The sequence below is a fragment of the Megascapheus bottae genome, chromosome X (genome assembly GCF_031878675.1).
Source record: "Megascapheus bottae isolate mThoBot1 chromosome X, mThoBot2.hap1, whole genome shotgun sequence".
NCBI lineage: Eukaryota > Metazoa > Chordata > Mammalia > Rodentia > Geomyidae > Megascapheus > Megascapheus bottae.
In genome coordinates this window covers 106,036,775-106,052,166 of record NC_143547.1, presented here as the reverse complement: position 1 = coordinate 106,052,166, position 15,392 = coordinate 106,036,775, and the positions used below count along the sequence as shown (strand labels likewise).

General features: G+C 37.6%; 1 protein-coding gene and 1 non-coding gene across 4 annotated transcripts in view; both read right to left on the bottom strand.

Moving 5' to 3' along the window:
* The window catches only part of Vamp7 (vesicle associated membrane protein 7), a 30,894-nt gene extending 19,626 nt beyond the window's left edge, over window positions 1-11,268 (bottom strand). For 2 of the 3 annotated variants that reach the window (XM_090326201.1, XM_090326202.1), the window contains exons 1-2: window positions 11,148-11,268; window positions 5,280-5,371 (exon numbers count right to left, since the gene is read on the bottom strand). In XM_090326201.1, the coding sequence (XP_090182327.1) occupies window positions 5,280-5,308 (29 nt within the window). In that variant the 5' untranslated portion in view covers window positions 5,309-5,371; window positions 11,148-11,268. Of the gene's footprint in view, window positions 1-5,214; window positions 5,372-11,147 lie in introns of all 3 variants that reach the window. The other variant, XM_090326200.1, reaches the window with a different exon arrangement.
* A 2,103-nt stretch (window positions 11,269-13,371) lies between these two features.
* Window positions 13,372-13,474, bottom strand: LOC150041787 (U6 spliceosomal RNA). The gene has a single exon (XR_016533992.1). It is a non-coding gene; the product is annotated as a U6 spliceosomal RNA (small nuclear RNA).
* Window positions 13,475-15,392: the final 1,918 nt, after the last annotated feature.

Here is a 15,392-nt window from a genome sequence, read left to right as displayed (position 1 = left end):
ATCACAGGTAATAGAGACTTGCCCAAGGTTAATGGAAAAGACTTCCTGGAAATAATAATATCTGATCAAATACCTGAGGAATAAGTAAAAGAATGCAATTCAAAGAATCATCAAAAAGTATTCCATAGGGGCTGGAAGTTTGGCCTAGTGTTAGAGTGCTTGCCTAGCATGCATAAAACCCAGTTTCGACTCCTCAGTGCCATATAAATAGAAAAATGCCAGAAGTAGTGCTATGGATCAAGTGGTAGAGAGCTAGCCTTGAAAAAACCCAAGGAGAGTGCTCAGGCCCTGAGACCAAGACCAGGACTGGCAAAAAAAAAAAAAAAAGTATTCCACGTTGAGGAATGAGCAAGCATATAGATCTAGAGATAAGTGGGCAAATAATGGATGTAGGAAAGTAAAATTCATTCCCATGACTAAAGTACAAAACACAGAGAAAAATAAATTACCTGAAGGGATGATAACAGCGATATAAGCAGATGCCAGGCTATACAATACTTTATATATGGTATTATGCATTATCTTAAGAAAAATGAACACATTTTAAAAGATTTTAGCCTGTGGGAAAATCTAGCCAGATCTGCTAATGATTACCAAATTCTAGGTATCACCTATCTTTTAAGCTACAGTCTGACATACACTAGTGTCTGTTGAGCACGTCCAATTGGACATACCATAGACAAGTAAACATAACATGTCCCAAACTGAGTTATCATTTTCTCTATAAAATTAGTCTCTCCTAAGACATATTTAGGAGTCACTTGGTACAAGGTCATAAACAATGTCAAGGTATGATCACTATCATCAAGGAGCCTAATGTCAGATGACAGAGACAAACAAGATTGCAATTATAACAGTGTGACAAGTACTAAACTAGACGATAGGTAGATACATAGAAGCACCTCAGTCTCGGAGATTATTAAATACTTTGTAGAAGGTGCACTATTTAAGTTCAGAGAGACAACGGTAGATTTAAAAAACATTTTAAGGTATGATAAGTGCATTCCAGTCAAACTTAAGAGCTATTACAAAGCCTGGGAAGAGAGAAAAAAAATCACTGAGCTGTAAATTCCTAAGTATGGCTGAGGAAAAAACTGAGGACTCAAGTAAAAAACAATTCCAGAGAAGGGAGTAGTCAATAATGCTGCTAAAAAGAAGTATCAAGGACAGATTTCAGAAGCGCTCAACATAAAGTAAAACAGACTTTCTTCTTTTGATATACAATAAGACATTTTATTGAATTTGTGAAACAAAAGAACAGAAATTAAGGCAGAAGGGTAAAAAGAAAAACATAAGTGATGGAGCCTCACCCCAGAAGACACAGAGATAGACTGGATTATGATGAAAATGGAAGAGCAGAAAAACCAGATACCTTCTTCTACTAAAATTGATATTAAAACTAGGTAATTATAGCTTTACTTGTAGCTAGAAGTGACTATGTTAGTAAGTCTTGGTTCATAAAAATATGACCAGAACATATATTTCCTATATTCTTCTTAAAGTATTTCATGCTTTTCTTGACCATTTTCCCAGAAACTAATTGGAAACACACACACACATACCTATAACACACACTGTAAGTCTAGTAAGGTTTTTTTTTGTCAGTCCTGGGCCTTGAACTCAGGGCCTGGGCATTCTCCTTGAGCTTTCTCAAGGACAAAGCTGTATCACTTGAGCCACAGTACCACTTCTGGCTTCTTTGTTTACGTGGTACTGAGGAATTGAACCCTGGGCTTCATGTATAGTAGGTAAACAGTCTACTTACTAGGAGGCCACACTCCTGGCCCTAATATTGTTTTTGAGAAACTATATAGCCATATTCACTAGTGAGTGAGATTAACCCCTATAACAATTCCTGCATCCTCTGAATCATATTTCAGGAAGCAGATATAACCTGTACAGTCCTCAAATATGACATATTTTCTTATACTCATTTTGGATGTAGTCAAAAAGGATAGTGAACCAGAAAGAACTTCCTGGATAACAAGAGCAGGAGTTAAGGAGAAAGGATGGTGTTTCTCCATCAAGCAGAAACACTAATACACCATCAAGTAATACACCATGAAGTAGTTATGTGATCATTGGCTAGGACACAATGACTTCTACATGTTTCTGGGAAAACTTTTAACTACTCATCTCTGGACTCTCATTACATTAATTTTGTATGTTAGAGTCATTCTCATAGTAACTTAGAGTAGACAAAATTATGAAAAGGGGTTACCGCTAGAAAGTAACATGGATCACTTTGAAATAAGAACTAAGGAAATAAGTTTGATTAAGAAACAAAAAATTTTCTTTTTTTGTGTGGGTCATGGGGCTTGAACTCTGGGCCTGAGTGCGGTCCCTGAGCTCTTCAGCTCAAGGCTACTGCCCTACCACTGAGCCACAGCCCCACTTTTCATTTTCTAGTGATTAATTGGAGACCTTCAGTGACCTGGCTAGCTTTGAACTGTGATCCTCAGATATCAGCCTCCTGAATAGCTAGGATTACAAGGCGTGAGTCACCATGCCCTGCCCGAAACAAAAGATTTTCTTAATATTATCAATGAGGAAAGTTGATTCATTTTTATGAAATTATTCAGATTTCCTAATTAGGACCCCTCAAATAAGCCACCAGAATCATCTTTCTAAACAAAAAGGTGTTGTATCCTAAAAGCTTTCAATGCCTTCCTACTTACCAAAGGGAAAATGGAAATTACAGGGGTTACAGTTATATAAGACAGGTAATGAGTACATTTCTTTTTGGACCATGTCACCCTTTCCCTAGCTTTCTCCTAGTTTTTCCCTCTTGTCTCCACCCACAAGTTGTATAGTTCATTTTCAACACAGTGTCTAGTGAGTACCCACAGCTATATTTGTTCACCCATTGTTCCTCCTTTTCTGGGCCCCCACACTTACCTTCCCAAAAACAAATGAACTAATAACAAGACAGAAGGAAAAAATAATAAAAAAAAAAAGCAGCAGCAACAACAACAACATAAAATCTCTTGTTTCCCTTTCTTGGAGTTATTTTGTATAATATTATTTTATATGAACATATACACTTGGCCATGGAGTGTTTGTGATAGCTCCCATGAATATCCTCCTTTGGGCTGTTGACTGCCTAGAGACCAGTATAATTTAGCATGTCCCACTATATTTTTTTTACTAGCTATACTTGTAGATTTACAGGTACATTCTAGTTATCACAAATGAGGGAAACCATGTAACCTGTTTCTTTGGCTCTGGCTTATTTTGCTTAATATAATTTTTTCCTGTCTTTCCATTTACTTATGAATGATACAATATCACTGCTTCTGATGGAAGAGTAGAATTCCATTATATTCCATTAATACCACACTTTCTAGATACACTCATCCACTGAGGGGAATATGGGTTAATTTCATACCTTGGGTACAGTAAACAATGCTACAATGAACATGGATGTGCTGGTCACTTCAGTGTGATTGTAGAATCCAGTCTAAATGGGTCAAAGATTCAACATAAGGCCAATTATCATGAAAATATTAGAGGAAGGAGTCTGGGAAACACTAGGGATCCTAGGCATCACTTGAAACTTTTTAAGTAAAGATACAGCATCACAACAAATTAAAGAAAGAGTGGATAAATGGGATTGCATCAAACTGAAGAATTTCTGCATAGTTCGTGAGATAAATAGAAGGTCCACAGAATGGGAGAAAATCTTTACCAGCTATGTCTCAGACAAGGATCTCATATTTAATATATAGTTAGAGCTCAAAAAGTTAATCCCTTTCCCAAATAAACCCTCAAAGAAAGAACAACCAAATTAATAAATGAGCTAAAGACTTAAAGAGAGTTTTGTCAGAGGAAGAATAAGAATGGCCAATAGACACATGAAGAAGGGCTGGGAGTTTGGCCTAGTGGTAGAGTGCTTCCTAGCATGCACGAAGACTTGGGTTTGATTCCTTGGTACCACATACATAGAAAAAAGCTGGAAGTGATGCTGTAGCTCAAGTGGTAGAGCTCTAGCCTTGAGAAAAGTCTAAGGACAGTGCTCAGGCCCTGAGTTCATGCAACAGGACTGGCAAAAAAAGGAGAAGACACATGAAGAAATGTTGAATATATTCTTTTATGAAGAAATGCAAATCAAAACAACTTTGAGATTCTATCTCACCCCAGTTATAATGGCCATTATCAAGACATCTAATAACAACAGATGCTGGTGGGGATGGGGCCAGAAGAAAACACTACTAAACTGTTGGTGGGAGTATAAACTTGTTCAATCAGTCTGGAAAGTAATGTGGAGGTTTCTCAAAAGACTAAAGAGAGAACTTTTATGACCCAGCAATTCCACCCACTCATAACATGCACTATGAGGCCCTATATGACCTTTTCTGTTGTCCATCTTTCTACGTTTACCTTCACCATCCTAAGTAACAGTCACAAAGAACAATTATACAGATTTTTAAAATAAGATTACATATATATACATAAGTTTCTACCTACTGTTCCTTTTCATTAGAGTGCTACCCACCTATTATACTCTATAGATTTTTTTCATTAAATTATAATCCCTATGAGGCAAATACTATATTTCTTGTTATATCACTAAGCAAACTACCTAGCAATAGTAAGGAACTATATTAATTTCCTAAAAAGAAAAACGGAATACATATATATATATATACATACATATGTATATATATGCAAGTATATATATATTGGCCATGGGGCTTGAACTCGGCCTGGGTACTGTCCCTGAGCTTTTCAGCTCAAGGCTACCGCTCTACCCCTGGGCCTGGCACTGTCCCTGCGCTCTTCAGTACAAGGCTAACACTCTACCCTTCAGCCAAGCCCCACTTCCCATTTTCTAGAGGTTAATTGGAAATAAGTCTCAGGTCCTTTTGTGCCCAGGCTGGCTTTGAACCTTGATCCTCAGATCTCAACCTCCTGAGTAGCTAGGATTACAGGTGTGAGTCACTGCGCCAGGCTTGGAATACTTATATTTTAATTATCATTTCTTATATCCTACAACTCTACAACAAAGTCAGTTTTACATCAACATTTCATTATCAATTCAATAATGGAATAAAATAACAATGAGTTTATAAGTTTTTTTTCCCAAAGTGGTAAAAGTAACTGATCTATTAGCTCATTCAAATTAATCTACCTAAAAGCTTGCTTTCTACTTTTTTTGTTTGGATTACAACGAAACTACTTTCTTCCCTCTACCACATACAGATCAGAACTCACTTGCCATGTGAGTACGTTAGTTTGTTATTTTCAGAAGGTACTTTAGCCAGAATCTGCTCTGTCACCTCCAGGAAGTTTCCTCCACACCAAGCATGTTTAGCGAGAATAGTGGTTCCCCGGGCAACAACAGCAAAAAGAATGGCCATGGTTTCACAATCTATTTTGAAGAAAAAAAGACACAGCTTTTAGAATATTTCTTTAACATGATCTTTCAAAAGCAACTATAATTTATCAAAATTCACCTAGTAACATTGAACAGCAAACATGAAATAATAAAAGACTTAATAGGAGCTGGAGTCATAACTCAGTGGTAGAAACCATATTTAGCATCTGCAAAGGCCCAGGTTTGATCTCTACCACTAAGAAGAAAGAAGGAACAACAATAAGGTCCCATTTTTCCACAAGCTTACACATTGGCCCACGCTTATATTCACATACCAGTGATACATTGCATTTACAAATTATAACATAAACTGACATTATCTCTTTGAAGAGCAATGAACATAAACAGCATAAACATCTGAAAATTTATCATACAGAAATTTTTTTAACATAATTAGACTCTAAATTCACACAAAGCCCATATTTATTAAATGGTCATGATGTGAAAGGAACTACTTTAAGTGTTTTATAATTACTTACCCATTTAATTCTCACAACACCATGAAATTATACATACGGTGACACTCACATTAAAATAAGGAAAGTGATGGGCTGGGAGTTTGGCCTAGTGGTAGAGTGCTTGCCTAGCATTCATGAAGACCCAGGATTGATTCCTCGGTACCACATACATAGAAAAAAACTGGAAGTGATGCTGTGGCTCAAGTGGTAGAGCTCTAGCCATGAGAAAAGTCCAAGGACAGTGCTCAGGCCCCGAGTTCGAGCCTGATAACTAGGAAAAAAAAGCTGAGGGACAGTGCCCACGCTCCATGACCCCCCACAAAAAAAGAAAAAGTGTTCAAGCCCCAGGACTGACAAAAAAAAAGAAAAAAAATAAGGGCCAGGAGTTTGGCCTAGTGGTTAAAGTGCTTGCCTAGCATGCATGAAGACCCGGGTTTGATTCCTTGGTACCACATACATTGAAAAAAGCCAGAAGTCGTGCTGAGGCTCAAGTGGTAGAGCTTTAGCCTTTAGAAAGTCCAAGGACAGTGCTCAGGCCCTGAGCTCAAGCCCAGGACCGACAAAAAAAAAAAAGAAAAAGAAAAAGTGTTCAAGCTCCATGACCAACAACAACAAAAAGAAGTAAAAAGTTGCCGGGCCTGGTGGCTCACAACTGTAATCCTAGCTACTCAGGAGGCTGAGATCTGAGGATCGTGGTTCAAAGCCAGCCTGGGAACTACAAATCTGGGCACTACAAGTCTGAGAGACTCTTATCTCCAATTAACCACTAGAAAATAGGAAGTGGGACTATGGCTCTGGGGGGTAGGGTGCTAGCCTTGAGCTGAAGAGCTCAGGGACAATGCCTATGCCCAGAGTTCAAGGCCCATGACCCCCCCACCAAAAAGAAGTAAAAGTCAGGGGTTAACTATGCTTGTTTATGATTGAAATGAAGAACTATAAAATAGTCACTGTAATTTTATATTAAAAAGGGGCCAGTTGCTTGGAGGCAAAGAAATGTACAGTACATGTATACACACACACACACACACACACACACACACACACACACACACACGAAATTTTCTGGTCCTCCCAACAAAAAGACGAAAAAGTAGCAGTCTTAGTTACCATGCAGTTCCAAGAAAATGAAGTTTTATAACAATACAGAAAAATCTATTCAAGTTCAGGCTTGAACTCAGGACTTGGATGCTACCCCTTACCTCTTTTGCTCAAGTCTAGCACTCTACAACTTAAGCAACAACTCTAATTCCTTATGGTAGTTTAGTGGCGATAAGTGTCTCATGGATTTGCCTGCCCAGGATGGCTCTGACCAGGTAAGCCACTGGTACCCCATTTTAGCAGACCACAAATTCATGACAAATCAAGGAAATGATGCACATTCTTAAATTGCTTACATAATTTGAAATGCCTTGATCTTCTTAAGTACTACTGGTATTGTCTGTGCTGCTGAGAACACATGTGCATTACTGAATTCAATTCTGAGTATCTCAAGATTGGACAGAAGGGAGACAGAATGAGTTAGCAACCATTAGATTACATCATCAAGAGTGGCTAGAAGCTGGGTGCCAGTGGCTCATGCCTTTAATCCTCGCTATTCAGGAAGCTAAGATCTGAGGATAAAGGTTCAGAACCAGCCCAGGCAAACAAATCCACAAGACTCTTCTCTCTAGTTACCCAGCCAAAAGCCAGAATTGGAGGTATGGTTCAAGAGGGAGAATGCCAGCCATAAGTGAAAAAGCTGAGCAATAAATAGCATGAAGCCAGCCTGAAGTTCAAATACATACACACACACACACACACACACACACACACACACACACACACACACACACACACACGAATGGCCAGAACAAGAACTATTTAATATGAAGAAAAAAAACAAAAGATTACAGCGAATTTCAAGTTTATATAGAATATGGCCACCTAGTGTACATCACTCAGTGTGAAACTAGAAACAATAATTATAGAGAAGCAGAGTATTTTTTTGTTTTAGGTAAAGGGAGTTCCTAAATTTTCACTCTTCCTTCCCAAAACCTTTATCCTATGTTTTACTTCAGTCAGGTCTGTCTTTAGAACTCTGCGATAGAAAGGTAATCTATAACTGCTTCTTAAGTTTTCAAATAAAAGATATTTTGGGGCTGGGCACTAGTGGCTCACACCTGTAATCCTACCTACTCAGAAGGCTGAGATCTGATGATCACAGTTCAAAGCCAGCCTGGCCTCGAAAGTCCCAGCATGGGCATGAAAGTCCATGAGACTTAACAAGAAGTGGCGCTCTGGCTCAATGTGGTAGAGTGCAAGTCTTGAGCTGAAGGGCTCAGGGACAGCGCTTAGGCTCACAGTTCAAGTCCATGCTCACCACCACCACCAACAAAAATGTTATTTCTGTTCCAGATGCTAAATTCCAATTCCAAAAGATATGCTGTAGCTGAATTCAAATGTGAATTGCACACACATTTTTTAGTAGAATTACAGTGTGGGAGAGATCTTGGATTTTACTAGAAGCTAGTAAGCAGCAATTAACTGGCATAACTGAAATGTCCTTTTATAGCATTATCTATACAGGAAAATACATCAAGAGCTTCAAACAGTAAGTTTAAAAAGAAACTTTCAAAATAACTCCATTTGTGTTACCTGTATGAAATATTTACTAATAGCGAAGGAATGATACAAATATTTGAATGAATATTCAACTAGAGGTTGAAACTAGTTTTGGAGAACTAAGTAGGGGGAAAAGACCAAGTCTTGAGTGTTCCTCACACTCAACTCCATGTGATCTGAGAATTTTTAAAATTCTATATTGTTGTTATAATATTAGAAAGTTTATAAAACTGCTGTGGATCATGTAATGTATACCTTATGAATAAAAAAGGTATAAAATTGAGTTCGGCATTTGTATTTATGTTTATGAAGGCATAGTTGCCAAGAAATCCCCCAAAACTGTCAGTGCTTAATTTTTAATGTCTTGAAAGCATGTCTGATTGATCTTAGGTTGACATATCCTAAAATTATGATAATCATGGGTTAAACATATTCATGTTTCCAATTAGTTTTAAAGACCAAAATTGTTCTTAGTAGCAACAATTTAAAATTGAACAATATCTCCAAGGAATAAGACTTGAATTTTGAAAATTGAGACTTTTACCTAACATTTTGAAAGTAATATTGTGGCATTATAACATTAACATGTAGATTACTTCAGACTTAGGAGTAAATATTCAAAGATTCATTTTTAATAAGAAAAAAAAATAAATCACAATGTAGTATACAAAGGTTTACAACCTTTAAGGAAGGTAAAAGAATTTAACCAACAGAGTACATGGTAGTAATCATTATCCAAAGACAGCACGTGTACCATTATTTGTATTTCTGAAAAGCATTAGTTTACATTAGCTCTTGCAACAGTTTCAGTGTGAAATGTCTCACAGGACTGACAAAAGACAACCTTGCCACGAGTGTACTATTATATTAAATGGCCCATTTTAGTAAAAGGTCCATGAAATGTTGAGGAAAAAGATAGGAACTCATCTTCTAAGGGGGTAATAGAATGAGAGAAGACACAGAAATGAGAACAACCTAAGATGGTAAATACACTAGTCTGATATGTAAATTAAGTCATTTGAATTTGTTCAAAGAATGTCTATTTCTATTTCTATTTCAGTTCCAAACACATGTACCAGGCAAGCAGGAGACTCTGGAGATTGAAAGTTGGGATATGATGTTGATATAAAGGAATCTTGAGCCCAAGAGAGCCAAAGTGCCATGAGAAACTGATAACAAGCAAATACAATAACTCATAAGGAATAAAATAATCTAAGAATGTCCAAAATTGTTCAGATTTCTTAAAATTCTGTGATTATCTCACTTTGGATAAAGGAATGAAGGTGTTACCTGTATATTAGAAATTTCCTCTGTATAATATTAGCCTTAGTTCTCCTTAGAAGAACAAAGTGTTTGTTTTATCCTGTTTTCTCAGTGTTCAGCACAGTGCCTAGCATATATCACTTGAACATTTGTTGAATAAACGAGTGAACATTGTGTTTTGGTCTTAAATACACTATAAATGGTAGATAACTTTATATTTAGTAGGGCCTAGTAAGAACAATTTCACTCCCAAACTATCTCCCTTATTTAGATAAGGCAGTAGAAGTTAGTAATCCAATCCCCAAATTTTTGTGGCTCTTAGATGGAAATAGGCCTATTACAGCTTTAAACTTCAAATTGTGATGCAACAATATTGGAGAAAACAAAAAATTAGAAGACAGCTATGAGAAAAACGTTCATAAAAATTGAAGTTACTATTTGTGTTATCACAAATATTTTTATGAACAATACTGAGACTTCACCCAATCCTTGTAACGTTTTCAGCATAGAATTCTAAACTGTCAATCAACCACCGTTTTAAATTTTGCATTAAACAATGTATAACATATTGATTGTTGTTGTTTTTCCCTGCCATGTAAACATGTAAATTCCTGCCAAATTCTGCACTCGTGTCTTACTTACAACTAGCTGTATTCCCCACTCTTTAAAAAGTGTCGAATATATATCAGCTGTTTAATAAGTATTTGGTACGTGTACAAATGGACTTGCTCCCCACACTATCTATGCAAAGGAAAAAAATTGTTTGTACGTAACAGCATCCTCTAGGATCAAACGAGCAAAACTGGTACTACAGGTAGTTGAGAACAATTAAGATAGAAAGAAGAGTGTGATCACTGTGAGTTACAGGAGATGAAAATATATTTACTAAAATGCCAAATACACGATCAATTTGATAGCTTGTGGATATCAATAAAAATAACAACATACAGATCTGATAATAGAAAATAGATCAGAGTGGAAATATAATCCCTACCGAAACTGAGAAGGAAGAATGTAAACATTAGAAGGTGGAATAAAATGTAAGGTGCTTGGAATTCTAAAAGGAACATAAGCAGTCACAAGTAGAAGGCATAGCAGCAAGTGATGTCAACGAATAAGCACAAGATGAATTTTTAGAAAACCGGGTATCTGGGGAGATTCAAATGCTATAGAAAGGTCTAATAGAACACGAATGAGTGAAAATTAACATTTTCCCATCCGTAATGACAACTTAAGTGACGCGTTCTGATACTCTTAACTATAGGCCTTTCAGTGGCATAAAACGCACTTTGCCCAAATTGGATCTGCTCAGCAATTCAAACTGTCGACATCAGAGAAACCCAAGTCACCCTTACTCTATCTTCACCCCAGCACCTTTAAAAAGTCTACACCTCCACCTTCTCTCCGGCATCCCTCGCATTCCGAAGAGAACGCCCCCTTCTATTTACCTGTCCGGGCACCCTTTGAGGGCACGCGGGCTCGTGACCGAGGGTCGCAGATCGGCCCACGGTCGCCCACTGCGCTCACCCAGAGAGGGACTGGATTTAACAGGCTGACTTCCGTGTAAAGCGCCCCCACCCACTACGTATGGCCTCCTGGGAATGTGAACGCTCCTCCAATCGGAACGGGCGATAGGGCGGGACCTACACGTTCCCAGATACCCACTAGTCTACGAACCGTACTGCATTATGGGAGTTGTAGTTCCGACTGCAGATTTGCCGGGCCTGTCACACTTAAGATCAAAAACTCCTGTCATAAACAACAGCAAATGTAGGAGGTTTCTGGGAAAATGACAGAACGTTAGTGTAACAAAAAAAAAGAACCAAAAAATGAGTCAACTGGGTTAATGATGAGCTTCCCCAGACGTCTCTCTTCTGTTGCCTATTACTTCATTGACAATATAGAAATTATCTGACAGGAACTCCCTCTGTTTTCATCAAGAAAATGACCAACTTCCCTGTGCCCTTCACTATCATTTCTCCCATTCTATTATTATTACTATTGTTTTTGCTGCTATTGACAGCTTCTTTCTTTTGCTCTAAGTCCATGCCCCTAAATCGCTATTCTTTCTGACCAAATCAGTCCAGAGCTTCTGATAAACCCTCTTTGTTATCACTCCTCACTGCCTCCCTGTCATCTTTCTATTTATTGTCAACATTAAAAGATTGCCAACCATCCCATTAAAAGGTAGACTAAAGACTTAAAGAGAAACTTCTCTGAAGAGGAAGTAAGAATGACCTATAAGACTCATGAAGAAATTCTTGATATCTCTGGCAATAAAAGAAATGCAAATTAAAACAACTTTGAAATTCCACCTCATTCAAGTTAGAATGGCCAGAATCAAGAAATCTAATAAGGGGCCTGGAGTTTGGCCTAGTGGTTAAAGTGCTTGCCTAACATGCATGAAGACCCGGGTTCGATTCCTTGGTACCACATACATAGAAAAAAAAAAGCCGGAAGTGGTGCTGAGGCTCAAGAGGTAGAGCTCTAGCCTTGAGAAAGTCCAAGGACAGTGCTCAGGCCCTGAGCTCAAGCCCAGGACTGGCAAAAAATCTAAAAACAACAGATGATAGCAGGGATGTTGCTAGGAGGGATGCTACTATACTGTTGGTGGGAGGGTAAATTTGTTCAACCACTATGGAAAGCAGTATGGCAGTTCCTCAAAAGGCTAAACATAGAGCTCCCCTATGACCCAGCAATTCCACTACTTGGCATTTACCCAACCATCCAGAATCTAGGGCATACTAAATCCACTAGCACAACAATGTTCATTGCAGCACTATTTACCATAGCAAAGATATGGAACCAACCCAGATGTCCCTCAGTTGATGAGTGGATCAACAAGATATGGTATTTATACACAATGGAATTCTATGCTGCTGCCAGAATGGCATTGCCCCTTTTGTAAGGAAATAGAAAAACTTGGCAAAAATCATATTACGTGAAGTAAACCAGACCCAAAGGAATATAGGCTCAATGGTTTCCCTCATTTGTAGTAATTAGTACACATTTAGGACTCTCCTAGCAGAGTATTACAATAGCTCAAAACCTAGGTACATAAGGTCATATAGGATGACACTAAATAAAAGGATCTCTAGGATATGGAAACAAGAGCTTTATCTTGTGTGATTGTTGTTCTTAATGTACTATGTCACTTCTCTTCTCTTCCCCTCCCCTTATATTTAATCTCATATTGTTACTGTATCTGACTTTGTTACCTGGAGTATTGTATATATGTTTATTTGTTTATTTGAAATAGGAAAGGGAAGGGGGAAAAACAAGATGATTGGGCGGGGTTAGGGGTAGGGAAATGGGGACAGAAACCATGAGAGGGGGTATCAATGTATAAGAAGTAATGTACCTAGTACCTGGTGAATGTAACTGTAACACCTCTATACATTACCTTGATAATAAAAAATTAAAAAAGCCTGTGAAAAGTTTCATTTGAAATATTCTAAAGTAACCTTTCTCAGCCACATAAGACAGCCTCCTCATCACACACACAGTTAAGCTATTGATCATTCTCCTATCTCTCTATGCCACAATTCCCAATGGTGTTCCTAAAACAAATACTTAAAAAAAACCTCTGTTCTCTAAAATTAAGCCATTATTATATTCTACACAGTTTAAGCAGTTTTGTGATTTATTTACATGCAAATAAAAAGTGTATTCAAAAATATGACATGCTTCATGAGTTTGCATGTCATCTTTGTACAGGGGCCATGCTAATTTATGTATCATTCCAATTTTAGTATATGTGCTTGAAAGCAAGCACAGGAAACTTCTTACACTCTAGTTTTTCTTAAGACATTACATACACATCTGTGACTAGACATTTTCCTTTTAAATGTTTAAGTTCTTTAAGGCTTTTCTCTCTTTCTTGTTTTTTTACTCTTCACACAGTTATTAGTCATCTTAATCCTCCCCATTGCTTTACTTGGCTTAGTTGATGTTTCCCATATCTAGCAACTCCATGTAAGAGTCAATTATCTAATAATAAATGGGTCTAAAACTTTTCAGGTACCTGAAACTTAAAAGTACTCCACAATTGACTTAATGCATTTCTACCCTCCCTTAACCTGCTTGTACATCCTCTATGAATCCCATGCCCCCCCAATTCAGTTGGTTGACCACACTAGTATGCTGGATATTATTTTGAAAATGTATACTCCCTCAAAGCTCACAGCTAGACAATAGTAAGCTATATTAATTCTATCTCCTAAAAATTCATCTCATCAATATTCTGTTTTTTCATCTTTTTAAAGATTTCTATGAGAATTGAGTGACTCAGTTTTCTCATCTTTAAAATGAAGATAGTAATCGTCATTGTCTTCAAATATTGTCACAATGATTAATGAGCAGTAGAGCCAGACTGAAAAGAAGCAATAGTACTGAGAAAACTAGTGTTTGCCACTACTTAGCCTTCATTAGATAATAATTTATTAGTACATTTAGGCTGAAAGAAAGAAAAATGGCAAGTGATTATATATTTTGTTCAAGTTAGCCTTCTTGATTTGTCCGTGTTTTCTCATGCACACCAAGCATATAGTACTTATTCTAAGGTAGTATAACAAGTAGCACTACTCAAGACCATTTGAGGCAGGATAGCCTAGGGAAAATGAGACATGGTAAGTGGCTGCCAGGGATCCAAAGACCTAAGCTTAAAGCTTGTCGGTTCACTTCCCTTAAGATTAAGGGAACCAAGTCTTTTTGAGGGAAATGTAGCGGGATAGACTGGGGAAATAAGGTACAGTCAGCTAACAGCAAATACAGGAGATATTCCTTCATGTACTTCCCTTAAGATTAAGGGAACTCTGGTGCTCTAAAGCAAAAGATCTTATTTCCACCATCTACTCCCACATATTGTATTCAAGACTGTTCCTATACAGTAACTAAGATAGTTAATTTTTTATCAACTTGATTCTGCCACAGTTTGCCAAAGATTAAACATTATTTTTAAGTGTGTCTGTGAGAGTGTCGGGGAACACATTACTATTCGAACTAAAGTAGTGCACTCAGCAAAATAGGCTGTCCTCCAACTACATGAATAGCATCAGCCACCTCACTGAAGATCTAAATATAACAAAAGGAAAAAGAAATTTCCTCTTTTTGACTATGCTTCACTGCTGGAGTTGGAACATTTCATCTCATCTTCTGCACTTAGAGTGGGATTTTTATACCAGTGGCTACCATGGTTCTCAGGCAGACTGACTTACAGTGCTTTCCTAGGATTTCTAGCTGCAGTTTCTAGATTTACAGTTTCAATCATCATCTGAGTTCAATAATCCCCTAATCTTCATGAGATCTCTTATTGATTCTATTTCTATTCCTATTACTTCATAGTCTCCAAACGTAAACTCATCCATATTCCAAAAATTTATATCGTGTTTTATGGGTCATGGGGCTTGAACTCGGCCTGGGTGCTGTCCCTGAGCTCTTCAGCCTTGCCGCACTTGAGCCAAGCTCCACTTCCCATTTTCTAGAGGTTAATTGGAGATAAAAGTCTCAGGTCCTTTTGTGACTGGGCTGGCTTTGAACCTTGACCTTCACACCTCAGCCTCCTCAGTAGCTAGGATTACAGGTGTGAGCCACCAAAATCTGTATCTTCAGCACAAGCCCTTGTATCAGGAAAATAAGGAAGGCTTCCCTGAAGTATAACATTTAAAACAAAACAAATGTAAAAAAGGAATCAG